The 14,658-nt window shown below is 38.7% G+C and overlaps 1 protein-coding gene across 2 annotated transcripts in view; it reads left to right on the forward strand.

Moving 5' to 3' along the window:
• The window catches only part of LOC148865253 (E3 ubiquitin-protein ligase PRT1-like), a 77,363-nt gene that overhangs the window by 32,924 nt on the left and 29,781 nt on the right, over positions 1-14,658 (forward strand). For both annotated transcript variants that reach the window (XM_088978281.1, XM_088978282.1), the window contains one exon: positions 6,409-6,792. In XM_088978281.1, the coding sequence (XP_088834407.1) occupies positions 6,409-6,792 (384 nt within the window). The remainder of the gene's footprint in view (positions 1-6,408; positions 6,793-14,658) is intronic.

Consider the following 14,658-nt stretch of genomic DNA (forward strand, 5'->3'; position numbering starts at 1 on the left):
TGGTGCAAGAGAACAAGAATCTAAAAATCTATGTCATCAATATCGAAAAAATATATAAAATATTTATATTAGGTGTTCATCTTATGTGGAATTCCACATTTTGTATGTTAGAAAGTTGCATCCCATACAGGGAAATTTTTAACAAATTTTATAATGATAAAATGCCTAATAGCTTTCTAACTGATGATGATTAGGAAGTTGCAATTTGTATAAATTTTTTTACAACATTTTATGATTCAATTAATTTATTTTCTAGTGTTTATTACCCTACATCATGTACATTAATTATTCAATTGTATATAATTAATGATTGTTTTGTAAAATGTAGAAATGTTCCAAAATTTAAAAATGTTTTTGAAATAATGGGATTTAAGTTTAAAAAATATTGGGAAAATATTTCTCCTTTGTATTGTTTAGCTACAATATTAGATCCTTGGGTTAAAAAAAACAGGTTCAGATATTTTACTTGAATTTTATATTATGAACTAGTGGAATGGCTTGTACGGTGCACTGGGTATTTGATATTGACGATGATGTTTGACTATGCCTTTATATCTTAGGCAGTTAGGCATAAATGAAAGTTCACATACCCTTCAAGTCCTAAGGCAATTATATAATACATAACAAAGACTATCCTCACAAAATGCCAAGATCTGAATTTTATAATATGCTTATAATGTTGGTTGCAAATGCATCAGATTGAAACATTAATGCACCAAGTCAATGATAAAACTACATTCAACAACATTATATACATATACAGTTCATCCCAATGTAACACAAAGTTTATGGAGAATAGGTGATGCCACTCTTAACCGATCTCCTGTTTTGTGATAACCTAAAACCTATGAAAATAAATACTATTAATGGTTTGAAGTAACAAAGCTATTATGTTAATTTACTCAAGTAACCATTGAATACCAGAAGTCATTATCTAAGATGACTATTAGATAACTTACATTTAAGCCTAAAAACATTTTCTTCTTACTTTTCAACTAAGAGGAGATAAAGAAATTAGTTGGAAGCAAAATTTATCAACAAACCACTAAAGTAACATGTATGCAATATGCCAACACCTTATAGGCATGTTGAGCACCTCCACACATTTTTCCAATAATAAAATAATCAAACAATTCATAATGTGTCACAGTGTTGCATATGACTGAGGACATGAGTTGCAAGCCCTACTTAACAACCATACACATGATAACATACAATCTCAGTGGTCAAATGCCCTTATAAGACTTGGGCCTAATTGACAAACATGTCTAGGGGCCATGGAATGAAATTTCATTTTCATTTTACTAGAATTGATGGTTTTTCTTTGTTTTTTTTTTTTTTAATTTTTGTTATTTTTCATTAATTTTTATGATTTTCTACATTTTTTTTGGTAATTTTTCTGTGTATTTCTTAGTTTTTTTTGTAATTTATATTATTTTCTTCATTTTTTGTGTTTTATCATAATTATTTTGCAATTTTTATTTTTTCTTTCATTTATGTTATTTTCTACATTTTCTATCTTTATTTATCTAAATGACCAAAAAACTAAGGGCTAGAATTAGTACGAAAATTAGTGTCTTTTGACCGCACTAACTGAATCATTCTCATTTTTTATATATGGTAGTAGATATAAATTTTTATTTTATTCTACAATTTTTTATTTTTTATGTCATTTATGGTTTTTCTTTGTTTTTGTAATTTATGCTTTTTCTTCAGTTTAAAGGAGAGAACTGGGGTTTAAAGGAGAAAGGTGTGTAGGATAAGAGAGATGCCATTTATACTTCCTCCTTCCCACTATGAAGTAGGGGGGAATTGATAAGATATACACTAAACAGAGGGGTTTAAAGGAGAGAACTGGGGTTTTAGAATTTTTGTCTTCGCTTCATGTGTGAATGATGACGTTTGGCCTTTTGCCTCTTGCCAATCTGCTCGTCAATGGTGGGGCCGTTATTTGCATATCTAACGAATAGTGTCTAGATATAGGTTGATCCTGATTCGTTTATATTCAGATTTAAATTGAACATCCGTCCGATTTATATAGAAGAGTTTGGATCTCCTGCCAACAAAATGCATTCCAAACCCCTACAGCCCTACCAAAACCCCTACGGTATTACATTGGTAGGGTGTTAGATTACTGGGTTGGCTCGATGATCATTGAGAAAAGACACCCTAAAATGAACCAATATAATGAACCTAAAAGCATTTCCCAATCAAATACAACTTATCACGTTAATGGAGACAATCGAAATAGAGGGAAATGGGAAAAATACTTGAAAAAAACAGGGAGAAAACCAAAAAAGCTTCATTTAATTTAAGCATCTAATTGATTGTTTGATGATGAAAACAAAGAGGTTGAAAAAAATCCATTCCTCCCTTCAATTTGAATTTGTGGTTTGGGCAAACCATCCCATACTTGACACGTGTTGGCTCTAATCAGTGAAGAGGTTCGTCAGGTAAGTGCTTCGGGAGAAGATTAGATAAGGCCCAAGGGAAGAAAGGAGTAGGTTCCATAGTGGTTTTATTATTATTTTATTTGCTTTATTCAACTACAAATGTTAACCGTTAATTAAGTAAAATTGGAAAAATAAAAAACATTAAAGGTAAAAATGGAAAGTGAAAATCAGGCTTTTTGACGAAGCATTGCCACCATCCTCATTTTTATAAATGGTACAGAAATATGCAATCTGATACTAGATTTATAGAAAGATGAAGTTAATTCTTTATTATTTCAAATGTATGATTTATATGAATCACAAACAACAATAGGACATCAAAAAATTGTACAACCACATTATCTGAAAGTACTAGTGGTGGTAGTGTAGCAGATAAAATTTGGTCATTGATAAGAAAAAAGGAGATGATCATCAAGTTCATTTACTGAACTTCATTTTTATTTGCAAGTTAATTTTACAGATTTTCTCACATTTGAGTAATTAAATAATTTTGATATTTTCGCCTAGTGGAAAGCACATAAAATGATTATTCTATGCTTGCTATCATGCCATGTGATCTATTAACCCATCTAGTGTCCACAGTTCTATTAGAGTCTTGTTTTAGTGTAGGTAAAATCCTTCAGTCTGCACTTCTACCTTCCCTGGAATTTGTTCAGGTTTTGCCCTCACAATTACTTTTGCTGTTGCTGACTAAAGGTTTTCCACCATCATCTCCTCCATTATACCCTCACACAAAATGGCAATCTTCTCAACATTTCTTCTGACCACAAGTGGAAAGGCTGCCCACTACAACTTGATCTATGTGATACCTCATCCTTGTATTGCATGCTAGGTTCAGTTTAGCTATCCATAGAGATCCTGCAGGCGATTTAAGTCATCTTCAACTTCCATTATCACCTGAGTGATTGAACAGAGCTAACACTGGGTTCCTTTTCAGAAGGAGCTTTCTTGACAAGATTGCCGATCTCTGCGCATTCCTCAACCTCCTTTGCTGTAATAGTCTCTGCTCCCATCTCTTTTCTGCCATTTACTAGGATTTTTGGATTGACTAGGGTTGTCACCATGGACACTTCTTCCCCATTTACTGCCCCTTTCTCTTCCACTTCTTCCTTTCTAATCTCCTCTCCTTGTTGATTACATTCTTCTCCTTTGCTCTCGGACCACTATTTCATTACCCTCTGTAGCTCCACCTTGAAGCTCTCCTATGTTCCAGGAAGCAAACCAGCTGGTTGTTCCTTTCCCCAAAGAACTCAATCAGTCCCATAAACCATCCTTTTTCATTCCATTTTCTCTCCTTGACATAATTCCTTCACATGATGTGGTATTCCTTGAGACCATGGCTTGGTTTGGGAAGAGTGCAAATACAAGATTTAGAAATACTGTATACAGGGTTTTGATAGAACATATTTGTATTTGCACTCTTCCCAAATTGAGCTAAGCTTCTTTGTGTAGGTCACACCATCCAAAAAACCTTTGTACCAAGCTACAATTTTTTTTTTTTTGGTAAATGATCCATACTGCTATGTTAAGGGCCTGCGAATAGGATCTCGTCATAGGTCGGTTAACAGGGAAAACTTCTTTTTTTTCCCTTGATTCTCTCTTTTCTCGAGGAACCTATCTTTAGTGCCTTCATGGTGATTTGTTAAAGAGATCACCAACTCTCCTCTACTCTTTCTAGACTGAAATTATCGATAGTTTTATTGAATAACATCTGCTCCTTTAAATAAGAATTACAAGAGTCCTTCTTAAGTAAACTTTCTTAAAAAGAACTTTCTAAAAAACATTAGGAAACTTTCTAAAAGGAAACTATCTAAAAAAACATTTAGAAACATTCTAAAAGACATAGGAAATAATAATGCTACTGCCCAATTAATAGGAACACTGAATTTAGCTAAGAGATAAGATAGGAACACTGAATTTAGCTAAGAGATAAGATAGGAACACTGAATTTAGCTAAGAGATAAGATAGGAACACTAAATCTAGCTAAGAGATAAGATAGGAACACTGAATCTAGCTAAGAGATAAGATAAGATAGGAACATTGAATCTAATGCCCATTACTGCTGCTGTTTGCGGCTGTATTCCTTTCCAATAAAAGCATCCGCAATATGCTACATTTTTCTTGATAAGTGACCCATACTGCTACATTGCCAACTAACAGCAGTAACAACATGGCTGCTTTTGTTAACTCCCTATCTTCAGAGCCAGAACTCCTTTTCCTGTAGTTTCCTCAAACTTAAACTTCTTCAATTCCTGCTGGTTGTAGCAGAGATTTGGGATCAAATCCTGTTGTCACCAGGGTTTGGGGGGTTATGGGTATGGGGGACTGGCTGCCCTGTATTGTGTAGGTTCATGAAGCACAAAAAAATCAATTTGATAGGCACTTCTTCTCAATCTGGTTGTTGGATGAAAATCTGCCATGGTTTTTTCCTTTACTCTTAGAAAAACCTAACCTGAATGAGATGTTCACTCTGGAAATCAAGGTTTTCGCCTCCCTGATAAAATGTAACCAATGTTTTAAAACACGGAGGCGTGACGCGAGGCGTTCCACTACCTAGAGGCGTGAGGCATAGTTCAGAATGCAAGAGGCATAAGCCTCCCGAACACAAAGAGGCGTAAGCCTCCTTAAGAGGAGGGGGGTTAGGAGGAGGATGAAGGGGAAATGGGATCTCATTTTTTTTCTTTATTTAAAAAAAATCTTTTATATGAAGAAGAATAAAGATACATAGCATTAGTTGAAGGGGGGGGGGCAAACCACTTTCTTCCCCCTTATCTTTTCTTCCCTTCCCTTTCCTTTCCTTTTCTTTCCTTTTCTCTCTTTTTCTTCTCTTTCTTTTTCATTCCTTTCTCTTTCTTTTCCTTTCCTTTCCTTTCCTTTTTTTCTTTTTTCTTTTTTTTTTGTCTTTTTATATCAGATGTGCATGAGGCATACGCCTCTAGCACGCCTCATGAAAAAAGCGCAAGAGGCATATGCCTCTTGCACCTGAGGCGTACGCCTCAGAGGGTTTAGTGCCTCTGGCATAGGCATATGCCTCAGGGCGTTTTAGGGGTGCCTCGCCTGGAGGTGCGCCTCCAGGCATACGCCTCCCACGCCTTTTAAAACACTGAATGTAACAAACTTCAAGGGCTCTCAAGACCATCTGATTTTGTTTTGTCTTAAATAATTTGCATAATCAAAAAGACATATTGACACATGTTTTGTATCAACATGTGTGCAAAGCCCTAAAAATCTATGGGAGGAGTGGTGGTTTCTTGTCATAGTCACATCCACTTTTCATCTCTATCATTATGTCTGGACTTACTGATGTAGATTATAAATTTCCTCCATTGCAATAGTTTCCCAAGTTAAATTATTTTGGTGTTCCTTATGTATGGGTGTGTGTCCCTAGTTTATAAATTTTCTGAATGGTCATTTGGGATGTTCTGTGTTCTAATAGGTGATTTCTGTGTACAAAATGAATGGCTAGCATATTAACAAAGCTCTTCTCTTTATTTTCCTGGAAAGTCTTTCTGAAGTATATTTGCTTCAAAATGTTGGACTGAACTTTGACAAGAATATAAATTTGCATCCATGAAAGAAATCCAATTTTCTCTCATCAGTCTACCGACAGTTAATATTGAAGAAAATGCATACCATGTTCTTTAGTGGACAATCATGAAATTTACACTAGATACAAAAGATCTGAAGCCAAAACAAAAGGTAGTTTGTAGTTGTTACATTGCCAAAAATTTATTATTGGAGGGTTTGTAAGTAGGTTATTGTAGAAGTGTAATTGAATTGCATCTTATCACATTTCATCTGTTTCAGACTTCTATACTGCTAGTTTATTGCTACAAGCACTACCTTTGTCAAGCTCATCTTAGCTTATTTCTATTGTATTAATTATTTCTCTGTACATTTCAGCAAATACTAATTCTGTTTTTATAACATATATGTTCTTTTTGCATGTTTCAGAAGTAGAACAAGAAAATGATATCTTCTCGCCTCAGTTTGATGATCCTTTAATCAGATATGAAGAATTAAATCAATTCGATGGTTGTGCACATACCTCTGTGGATTCTCAGATCAAATTGTTAACAGATTCTTGTTCCACTTGGAAAATGAATTCTTCTGCTATTGAAGAATCTTTAGAATATGATGGATCATTTCATGATGGTGCCACTGCTATTCCTAAAAAGGATTCTGCAGGGAATTTTGAAGCCACAAAAAATCTAGCTGTTGAACAAAACAGAAATGATCTTAATGACAGAATTTGCAAGCAGATTTCTGTCACTGATGTAATGTGTGCAAAATGCAAGCAACTGCTCTTTCGACCTGCAGTTCTTAATTGTGGTCATGGTAAGGTTTTGCATTTGATAGCAGAAGGAAAAAGTTTTATTAAAAGAAAAAGATAAAGATAGTTACTATCTGGTGCTTTTTTTTGTTTTTTTCTGCTGGTGGTGTTTGAGTTAAGTCCCAGAATTCTCTTTATTCAAGTCTTTAAACTTACGAAGAGATAAAGATTAGTCCACCTGATGAGCACAAATATCATCAATCTATTTTCTTCCATGTCAATATTTTCTTCAAAACTATCTTATTTCTCTAAAAACATGGAAAAATACCCGAAACTATAAAGCTTTCTTTCCCCTACCCAACCTTTTCCATATGGAAAAAATCTCTATTGGTCAGCTCTGCTCCAAGTCTTGAAGATAGGCAAGCACCTGAAGTTGTAGAGTTTAGTAGTTGAAGGTGACTAGAAACAATCTCATACAGCCCTAAAAAATCCAAAAAATAGAGTTGACACCAAACACTGTGGAGAGAATAGGGTTGGGAAAGTACTATCTCACAATGTTTCTCAAATCCCTGCTAAGCCTGAATTACCTAGAGAGAGCTTCTGCCAAAGTTCTTCAAAGTTTTGATACACCATGGGGGTGAAAGAGATCTTTGTGAATTTGAGTGAGGTAGAGGTTCTAAGGTGATGAGGTAGGTCGTTTCGTTAGCACTGAACCTGATGAGGTAGACGTTCTAAGGTGGGTCAGATTAGAGTGGAGCTTAAAAGAAGACGTTCAGCTGAGAAAACTAAATGCAGGCTTTTTTCTTTTTATTTTCTGTAGTAAGGAAGAGGCAGATGAAGTCTTGGAAAGTGAAACAACTAAGCTTAGGATGCCTAATCTACGGCTGGGTAGATGGAATCCACTTGTGGGGGCAATTCGAGAAGTGGGAGCAAAAGCCTTGTTTGGATTAATGTCTTTGGGATTCCCTTCCATGCTTGGAAGTTTAATAGTTTTTGTGCCATCGGAAACGCCTACGGTTGCTTCAGAAGAGTTGATGCTTGAATGTACAAGTTGAAGAGTCTGGTTGCCACGAGAAGCCTGGTTGGAGTAGAGAACTTACAGTTGATCCCATTGAGCCTAGTGCTAAACTTTGGTACGACTTGAGGTTGGTGATAGAAGGATGCTTCCTGCTACGCTAGCTTCAAGAGGACACAATGATGTTGCCCAATTGAACTCAGGAGTTTGTTTGTTTTGCAGAGGAAATAAAGGAGTCGTTTGAGCAGGGGAATAGAAGTTTGGAGGAAGAAGATGATGGAAACCGAAGGGTTGGGCAGTTGGATAGTTAGGAGGGGGAGAGGGGAGAATCTAGAGAGATGGGGGGGGGGTAAAGAAGTAATTTCTCAGATGGGAGCTGAGAGGTCTTTAGTGGAGGAGGGACATGTGGGTGGAGCTTTTAAGAGGGTGGTCATTCTCGATAAATCTAATTGCACCTTCTCGAGTATGAATTTGGAACAGATCAAGAGTAGGACCCACAAGTTTAGAAAGATTTTGAGTAATTTTAAGAAGGGTGGGACTCGCATATTGGGTAAAGTAAGTTGGGAATTTGAGAAGGGAGAATTGAGAGAAGAATTAGAGAAAGGCATGGGACGGCTTACAGGATTCATTTGCTGGTTTGTCGGATGTTGATGCTTCTAAAGTTTGATTTTATGTGCGTGGCTCGGGGACATTCGAAGATAAATCGAGTTCGAAGGAGTCACTTCAAGATTCACAGGGCAAGGTCACTCCCATTATTCTGTTGCCTGAACCTGTAAAGGTAAACAAGAACCGTGCCCTTTATCTCCTTGCTTGCAGCTGAGTTAGGAGAGTGGAGGTTTTGTTTCTTGTCACTAGGAGGAAGTCTTGGAAAGGTAGTTGGGAGTAAAGGAAGTCAGTGAGGCTAGGGTGGAGGTGGAAGAAGGGTTGAACAACAAAACCAAGGACGGGGAGGAGGGAGGCATTAATGAAGAAGGAAGCAACCTATTAGAAGTTGAGGGTGAGAAGGGGATTGATTTAGATTTTCAAGATGTTGCATAGGAATGATGCTGATTATGTGGTATCCGAAGTGGTTGTTGGAAGATTGGGAGTGGAAATGGGCCGTAGGGGTAGCCATGTTGTTAGGGCCCATTTTGGCTTGAGTCTCCTAAGGTTCTACTTTACTCATTTTGCTCATGTGATGTGGGTAGTTTATGCACAACTATGTTTGTACTAAGGCTGGGCATGTCCTTGTAAGACCAAGCAATTTTTTTTTCAAACTACTTTAACAACGTTACCATAAATTCTCTCTCTATGGGACTAAAGGTAGTGCCTATCTTAACCATCTTTGGACCATCCTCAATGCCAGGTTAATAGTTTGTCTCATCCTCTGTTGGTTAGGACCTTTCTTTGTGCCTTTCGAATGATTTTGCTAGCCCTTCTGGAGTATCCCCGTGCTCATCACTTGGACCATTTTCAGGGTTAGAAAGCAAAGGCAGTTTGAAATTTTCAGAATTTTCAAAACTATTTTGGAATTTTCCTGATTTTTGAAAGTTTTTGATTTTTGCAAAATTCTTGATTGTTTTTGGATTTTAAAAAATATTTGATCTATTTTTTGGTTTTTGCAAAATATTTGATTTTTGAAATGATGATGCAATGCAAGGTGATGCGATGCTAGTTGATGCAACACAAGAAGCCTCCAATATGGGGAGGTTCATGAACCTTTTTTTTTGAACCACAAATGGGTCTGATGGTTGGCCAGATGACCTTGGGACTGATTTCCCTATTGAAGTTTGGACCTGTCATCGGTCGGATGCACATGATTGGGTCTATGTCTTGCCCACTATGAATTGGAGCCATGATAGTGCAATTATTGTACTCTACCCAATTCCCACTCAAAGCTCATGGGGCCCCACCCCCAAGATGATAAAATGGAGAGGGATGTGGAGTTACTGACCATCTACTTTTGGGTAAAGGTGGCAAGCCAAACCGTGGGCTTGATGACATTGAAATGATTTCCATTGGGTCCGACTCGCTCGACTCACTTGCTTCCACACTAGATTCCAATGCAAGGGTGTTTTGCTCAGCCCAATGTCCTTCCTAGGCCCGTCTCAGGGTGTCCATGAGTGCTTTCGTTTTACCTGTCCTTTTGTAGAATCCGTGGATTCTAACTCTATCATTTGATGACTCATCCTCCTTAATATCTATAAAAAATCTCTAGATGTGATAATGGGAATCTTAATGCATGGTGTGGGGGTTTCAAGTGAAAAAATACGACGAGTGCCCCACCAAGGTTCAAATTAACATGATGAATCATGTAGAAAATCAGTTTCTTTCTTCATTGGTATATAAGCAACATTGTTCAAGGAGGTCTATCATCTGCATTGGGTCCACATAAATCCATTCTTCATTATCCTGCATTGGGTTGTACATTAGTGACTGTCAAACGTTCGGGCTAACCCAATCGCTTGGAGGGATGGGAGTGACATATGCCTCCTTATTTCCCCAACCCTTTGGGCATGATACCATTGTGGAAATGACTCAATTTCAAAGGCAGCTAATGTATTTGACTGTTGACTGACTTTGGCTGGTTAAAGAGTTTGAGGTCCCTTGTAGTCAACAATCGGGTTACATCAGGCAGTGCTTCACCATTTAGTTCATGGAAGAGTTCAGTTAGACCGAGGAGGTTAGAATCATCAAGTTGAAAAGGGTCATTGACCATTTCAATGGGCTTGGGAATCGGGCTAAGGAAATCTCCATCTGCAGGGTCTTCTAATATCATGAGAGTGCAAACATTGAGATACATGGGATATGTGTTAGGGCTAGGATTGGGTAAAGAACAACACGACATTATTGAACCAATCTCAATACCAGAACTCAAGGGAAGGTTTGAAATAGAGCACAAGCCAACAAAGGCTAAGTTGAAGGCAGCCTGGTTAAGGGAACCGATGCCAATCGCACCTTACATGTTGAACCTAAATGACTATTTCATTAAGGCCGGGCAAAAACCAATTAACCTTCTAACCCCTAAGTTAGACCCAAGGGCCATAGCCTTTGGTGGGAAGAGGAAAGATTTCAAGAAGAAGATTTTGACTCTTACAAGCATAAAATCTAATTGATGATTCTAATATCCTCGGTCAATGACCCTTTTCAACTTGATGATTTTAACCTCCTCGGTCTAACTGATATCTTCCATGAACTAAATTGTGAAGCACTGCCTGATGTAGCCCGATTGTTAACTACAGGGGACCTCAGACTCTTTAACCGGCCAAAGTCAGTCAACAATCAAATACATTGGCTGCCTTTGAAATTGAGTTCTTTCCACAATGGTATCATGCCCGAAGGGTTGGGGAAATAAGGAGGCATATTTCACTGCCATCCCTCCAAGCGATTGGATTAGCCCGAACCTTTGACAGTCACTGATGTATGACCCAACGTAGGATAATAAAGAATGGATTATGTGGACCCAATGTAGATGATAGACCTCCTTGAACAATGTTGCTTATATACCAATGAAGAAAGAAACTGGGTTTTCTACATGACTCATCATGTTAATTTGAACTTTGGTGGGGCACTCCCCGTATTTTTGACTTGAAACCCCCACACTGTGGATGAAGATTCCTATTGTCGCGTCTAGAGATTTTTTATAGATATTAAGGAGGATGAGTCATCAGATGATAGAGTTAGAATCCACAGATTCTACAGAAGGGTAGAGGTCAAAAGAAAGCACTCATGGACCCCTTGAAATAGGCCTAGGAAGGACCTTGGGTTGATCAAAACACCCCTGCATTGGAATCTAGTGTGGGAGCAAGTGATTCGAGCGAGTCAGACCCAATGGAAATCGTCTCAATATCATTAAGCCCATAGTTTGGTGTGCCACCTTTACCCAACAATAGTATGGGCAACAACTCCACATCCCATGAGCTTTGAGTGGGAATTGGGTAGATTTCCATAATTGCACTATCATGGCTCCAATTCATAGTGGGCAAGACATAGACCCAACCATGTGCATCCGGCCAATGACAGGTCCAAATTGGTCTTCAATTTTCACAAAAGGGGTGTTGATATCAGCACTTTGAACCTTCTCTCTATCAAAATGGCAATCCACCTCTATATGTTTTGTCCTCTCTTGAAAAACATGGTTTGAGGGAATATGGATTGCTGCTTGATTATCACATGTAAATGCAGGGGCAGTTTAATAGGTATACCACATGAAGAAGACTTTTAAGCAACAACACCCCAGTTGCTTGATTCAGCCCTATACTCAGCTTCAGCACTTGACTTCGCAACAACATTCTGTTTTTTGCTTTTCCAGGAGATTGAGTTTCCATCTAGGAAATTACAATACCCTGTCGTTGATCTCCTATCAATTGGTGATCCAGCCCAGTCTACATTTGTGAAGCCTGATATAATCAAGTGACCATTATCTCTATAAACAATTACCATACCAAATGAACCCTTGAGATATCTTATGATTCTAGATACTCCTTCAAGGTGAGGAACACGGGGAGAACTCATGAACTGACTTACCACCTCAATGGCAAAACAGATGTCTGGACGAGTAATTGTCAAATAATTCAGCTTCCCAACCAGTCTCCTATATTGTCCAAGATCTTCAAGTAAATCAAATGTATACTTGCGTTGCGACAATGAAATTTCTGTGCTAGATCTCATGACTTCTATTATAAGAAAATAATGCAGTTTACCTAGGCCTTCGGTATGAAATTTCTCTTGTAAAAACAGTTTCAGCTTACTAATACCTTGTGAATCACTTCCTGTAATCACAATATCATCTACATAAACAACAAGATGATAAGTCCCAGAAACTTGACACGCAATTTGCAGACTCACAGCACAATCCACACCACTAGAATATCAACAGGGAACTGGTAGTCATTCAGAAGAAAAGAAGAACATTAACAGTTGGTTGGTTCTTCGAGAGACCGCCGGCTCTCCCAAGCATTCGCAGAATTCTTTACTCAACAAAAACTTACCTCCCTCATCCCCCAAAGCCCCTTCTTATACTCTTCTCACAGCATAACTGACTCCCTCAATAAATGCCCAACACTCTTCTTGTTCCTAACTGACATAGCTATAAATGCCTCAAGACTCTCCTTATTCCCTGCAGCTATAATTTCCCCCATGTGATTAATTGTTCAATTATTTCCCCCCCTTAGCCGATTGTTGACCTTTCCTCTTCCTGGCATACGTAAGGTTAATTGGGGGCCTATCATTACGCCCAAAGTCTAACCTTGTCCTCAAGGTTAAAATGAGGAAATTGGTCTCGAAGTAAGTCAAAAGGCTCCCAAGAATCTTCAAAATCACGCAGGCCCTGCCAATGAATAAGCACTTCCAAACCAGTAACTCCAGGCATAATGGATGGACGCACACCGCGCACTGACATGTCCCTGCACAGGCCAAGCAGCAGCATCGCCCAATGCACAAATGGTGTGTTTGCTTTGTCACCTCTTGAAGCATGTCTATTTCCTCCAGCTTCGCCCTTCCAACCTTCCGCCTCTCCATGATCATCCACAGCCAACCTGTCCCCTCCTTGCATGGTGTGTACTGCCCACCACTTCATGCTTATAGAAGTAAGAGAGCCTAGTAATTGCATCCACAATATCAGTTGACTTGTCCATCACAATTACAACAACTGTCTCTAAACCAGTTTGGACAGCCTTGAGTGCATCATAATCCATCAACACATCATCACATATGTGCTTTGGAATCAGTGGAATAGAAGAACCCCTTGGTATCACTGTAAGCAAATTATCCCATCCACCTCTAACTCCTCCATAGTGCCTCTCTATCAGCTCCTTCAATGGAATACTCATCTCCCCTTCAACTGTACAAGGCTTATTCACGTGGCCTGAGACACAAAATAGCCTTGTCCCAGAATTGTTCTTCCTACCAAAACTAGCAAACCATTCAGGACCACGCCTTAAAATGGTGGGGAAAATAACCATAGTTTCAACATTTGTAATAGTTGTTGGACATCCATATAGCCCTGCATTAGCTGGAAAAGGAGGCTTCAACCTTGGTTTTCCTTGTTTTCCTTCAAGGCTTTCCAACGACGCCGTCTCTTCTCCACAAATGTAAGCATCAACTCCATAGTGGATATGAACATCAAAATCATATCCAGATCCACATGCATTTTTTCCCAAAAGTCCAGCTTGATAAGCTTCCCTCTTTGCCTTCTCAAGGTTTTTCCGCTCATTTACATACTCTCCCCTTATGTAGATATAAGCAGCAGTGGCCCACATGCCAACCCCTGCAATCAGGCAACCCTCTAGTAGTTTATGTGGGTCATGGCGCATAACTTCTCTGTCCTTACATGTTCCTGGCTCACTCTCATCAGCATTGACAACAAGATAAGAAGGACGACCATCAGATACTTTTGGCATGAAAGACCACTTCAGGCCAGATGGAAAACCAGCTCCACCACGGCCTCGAAGACCAGATTTCTTCATTTCATTGACAATCTAATTAGAGCCCTTAAGTACCAAGTCTTTAGTTCTATACCAGTCACCCCGCTTCATGGCACCGTTAAGGAAAGGGTCGTGCAAGTTTCCCTCGAATTGGCGACGATATTCCTTAACAATAGTGGATTGACATAATGATAAAAGCTGCTCCTGCAAGTTTCCCTCCTGAGTTGATGGAAAACGTTCAAGGTTCCTTGAATTTTGCCCAACTACGAAAAGGTCGCCGACCATCCTCCCAATAATACCACGCCACTGCATCACCCTCTAAACAGACCACTGCTGCCCATAGATGTTCCGCCGGAAGCAAGCCATTAATCTCAAAATAGCGCTCTGTGCGAAAAAGCCACCTGTCTGGATTTTCCCCATAAAAAATAGGCAACTCCAACTTCCGAGGAAGTGAATCAGAAGTATGTTCCGGGACTGACATTGAAGGAGACGTCGGGAAAGCTGCACTCTTC

This window comes from Nelumbo lutea, chromosome 3, assembly GCF_056320005.1.
Source record: "Nelumbo lutea isolate HS-2025 chromosome 3, American lotus-T2T, whole genome shotgun sequence".
Classification (NCBI taxonomy): domain Eukaryota; kingdom Viridiplantae; phylum Streptophyta; class Magnoliopsida; order Proteales; family Nelumbonaceae; genus Nelumbo; species Nelumbo lutea.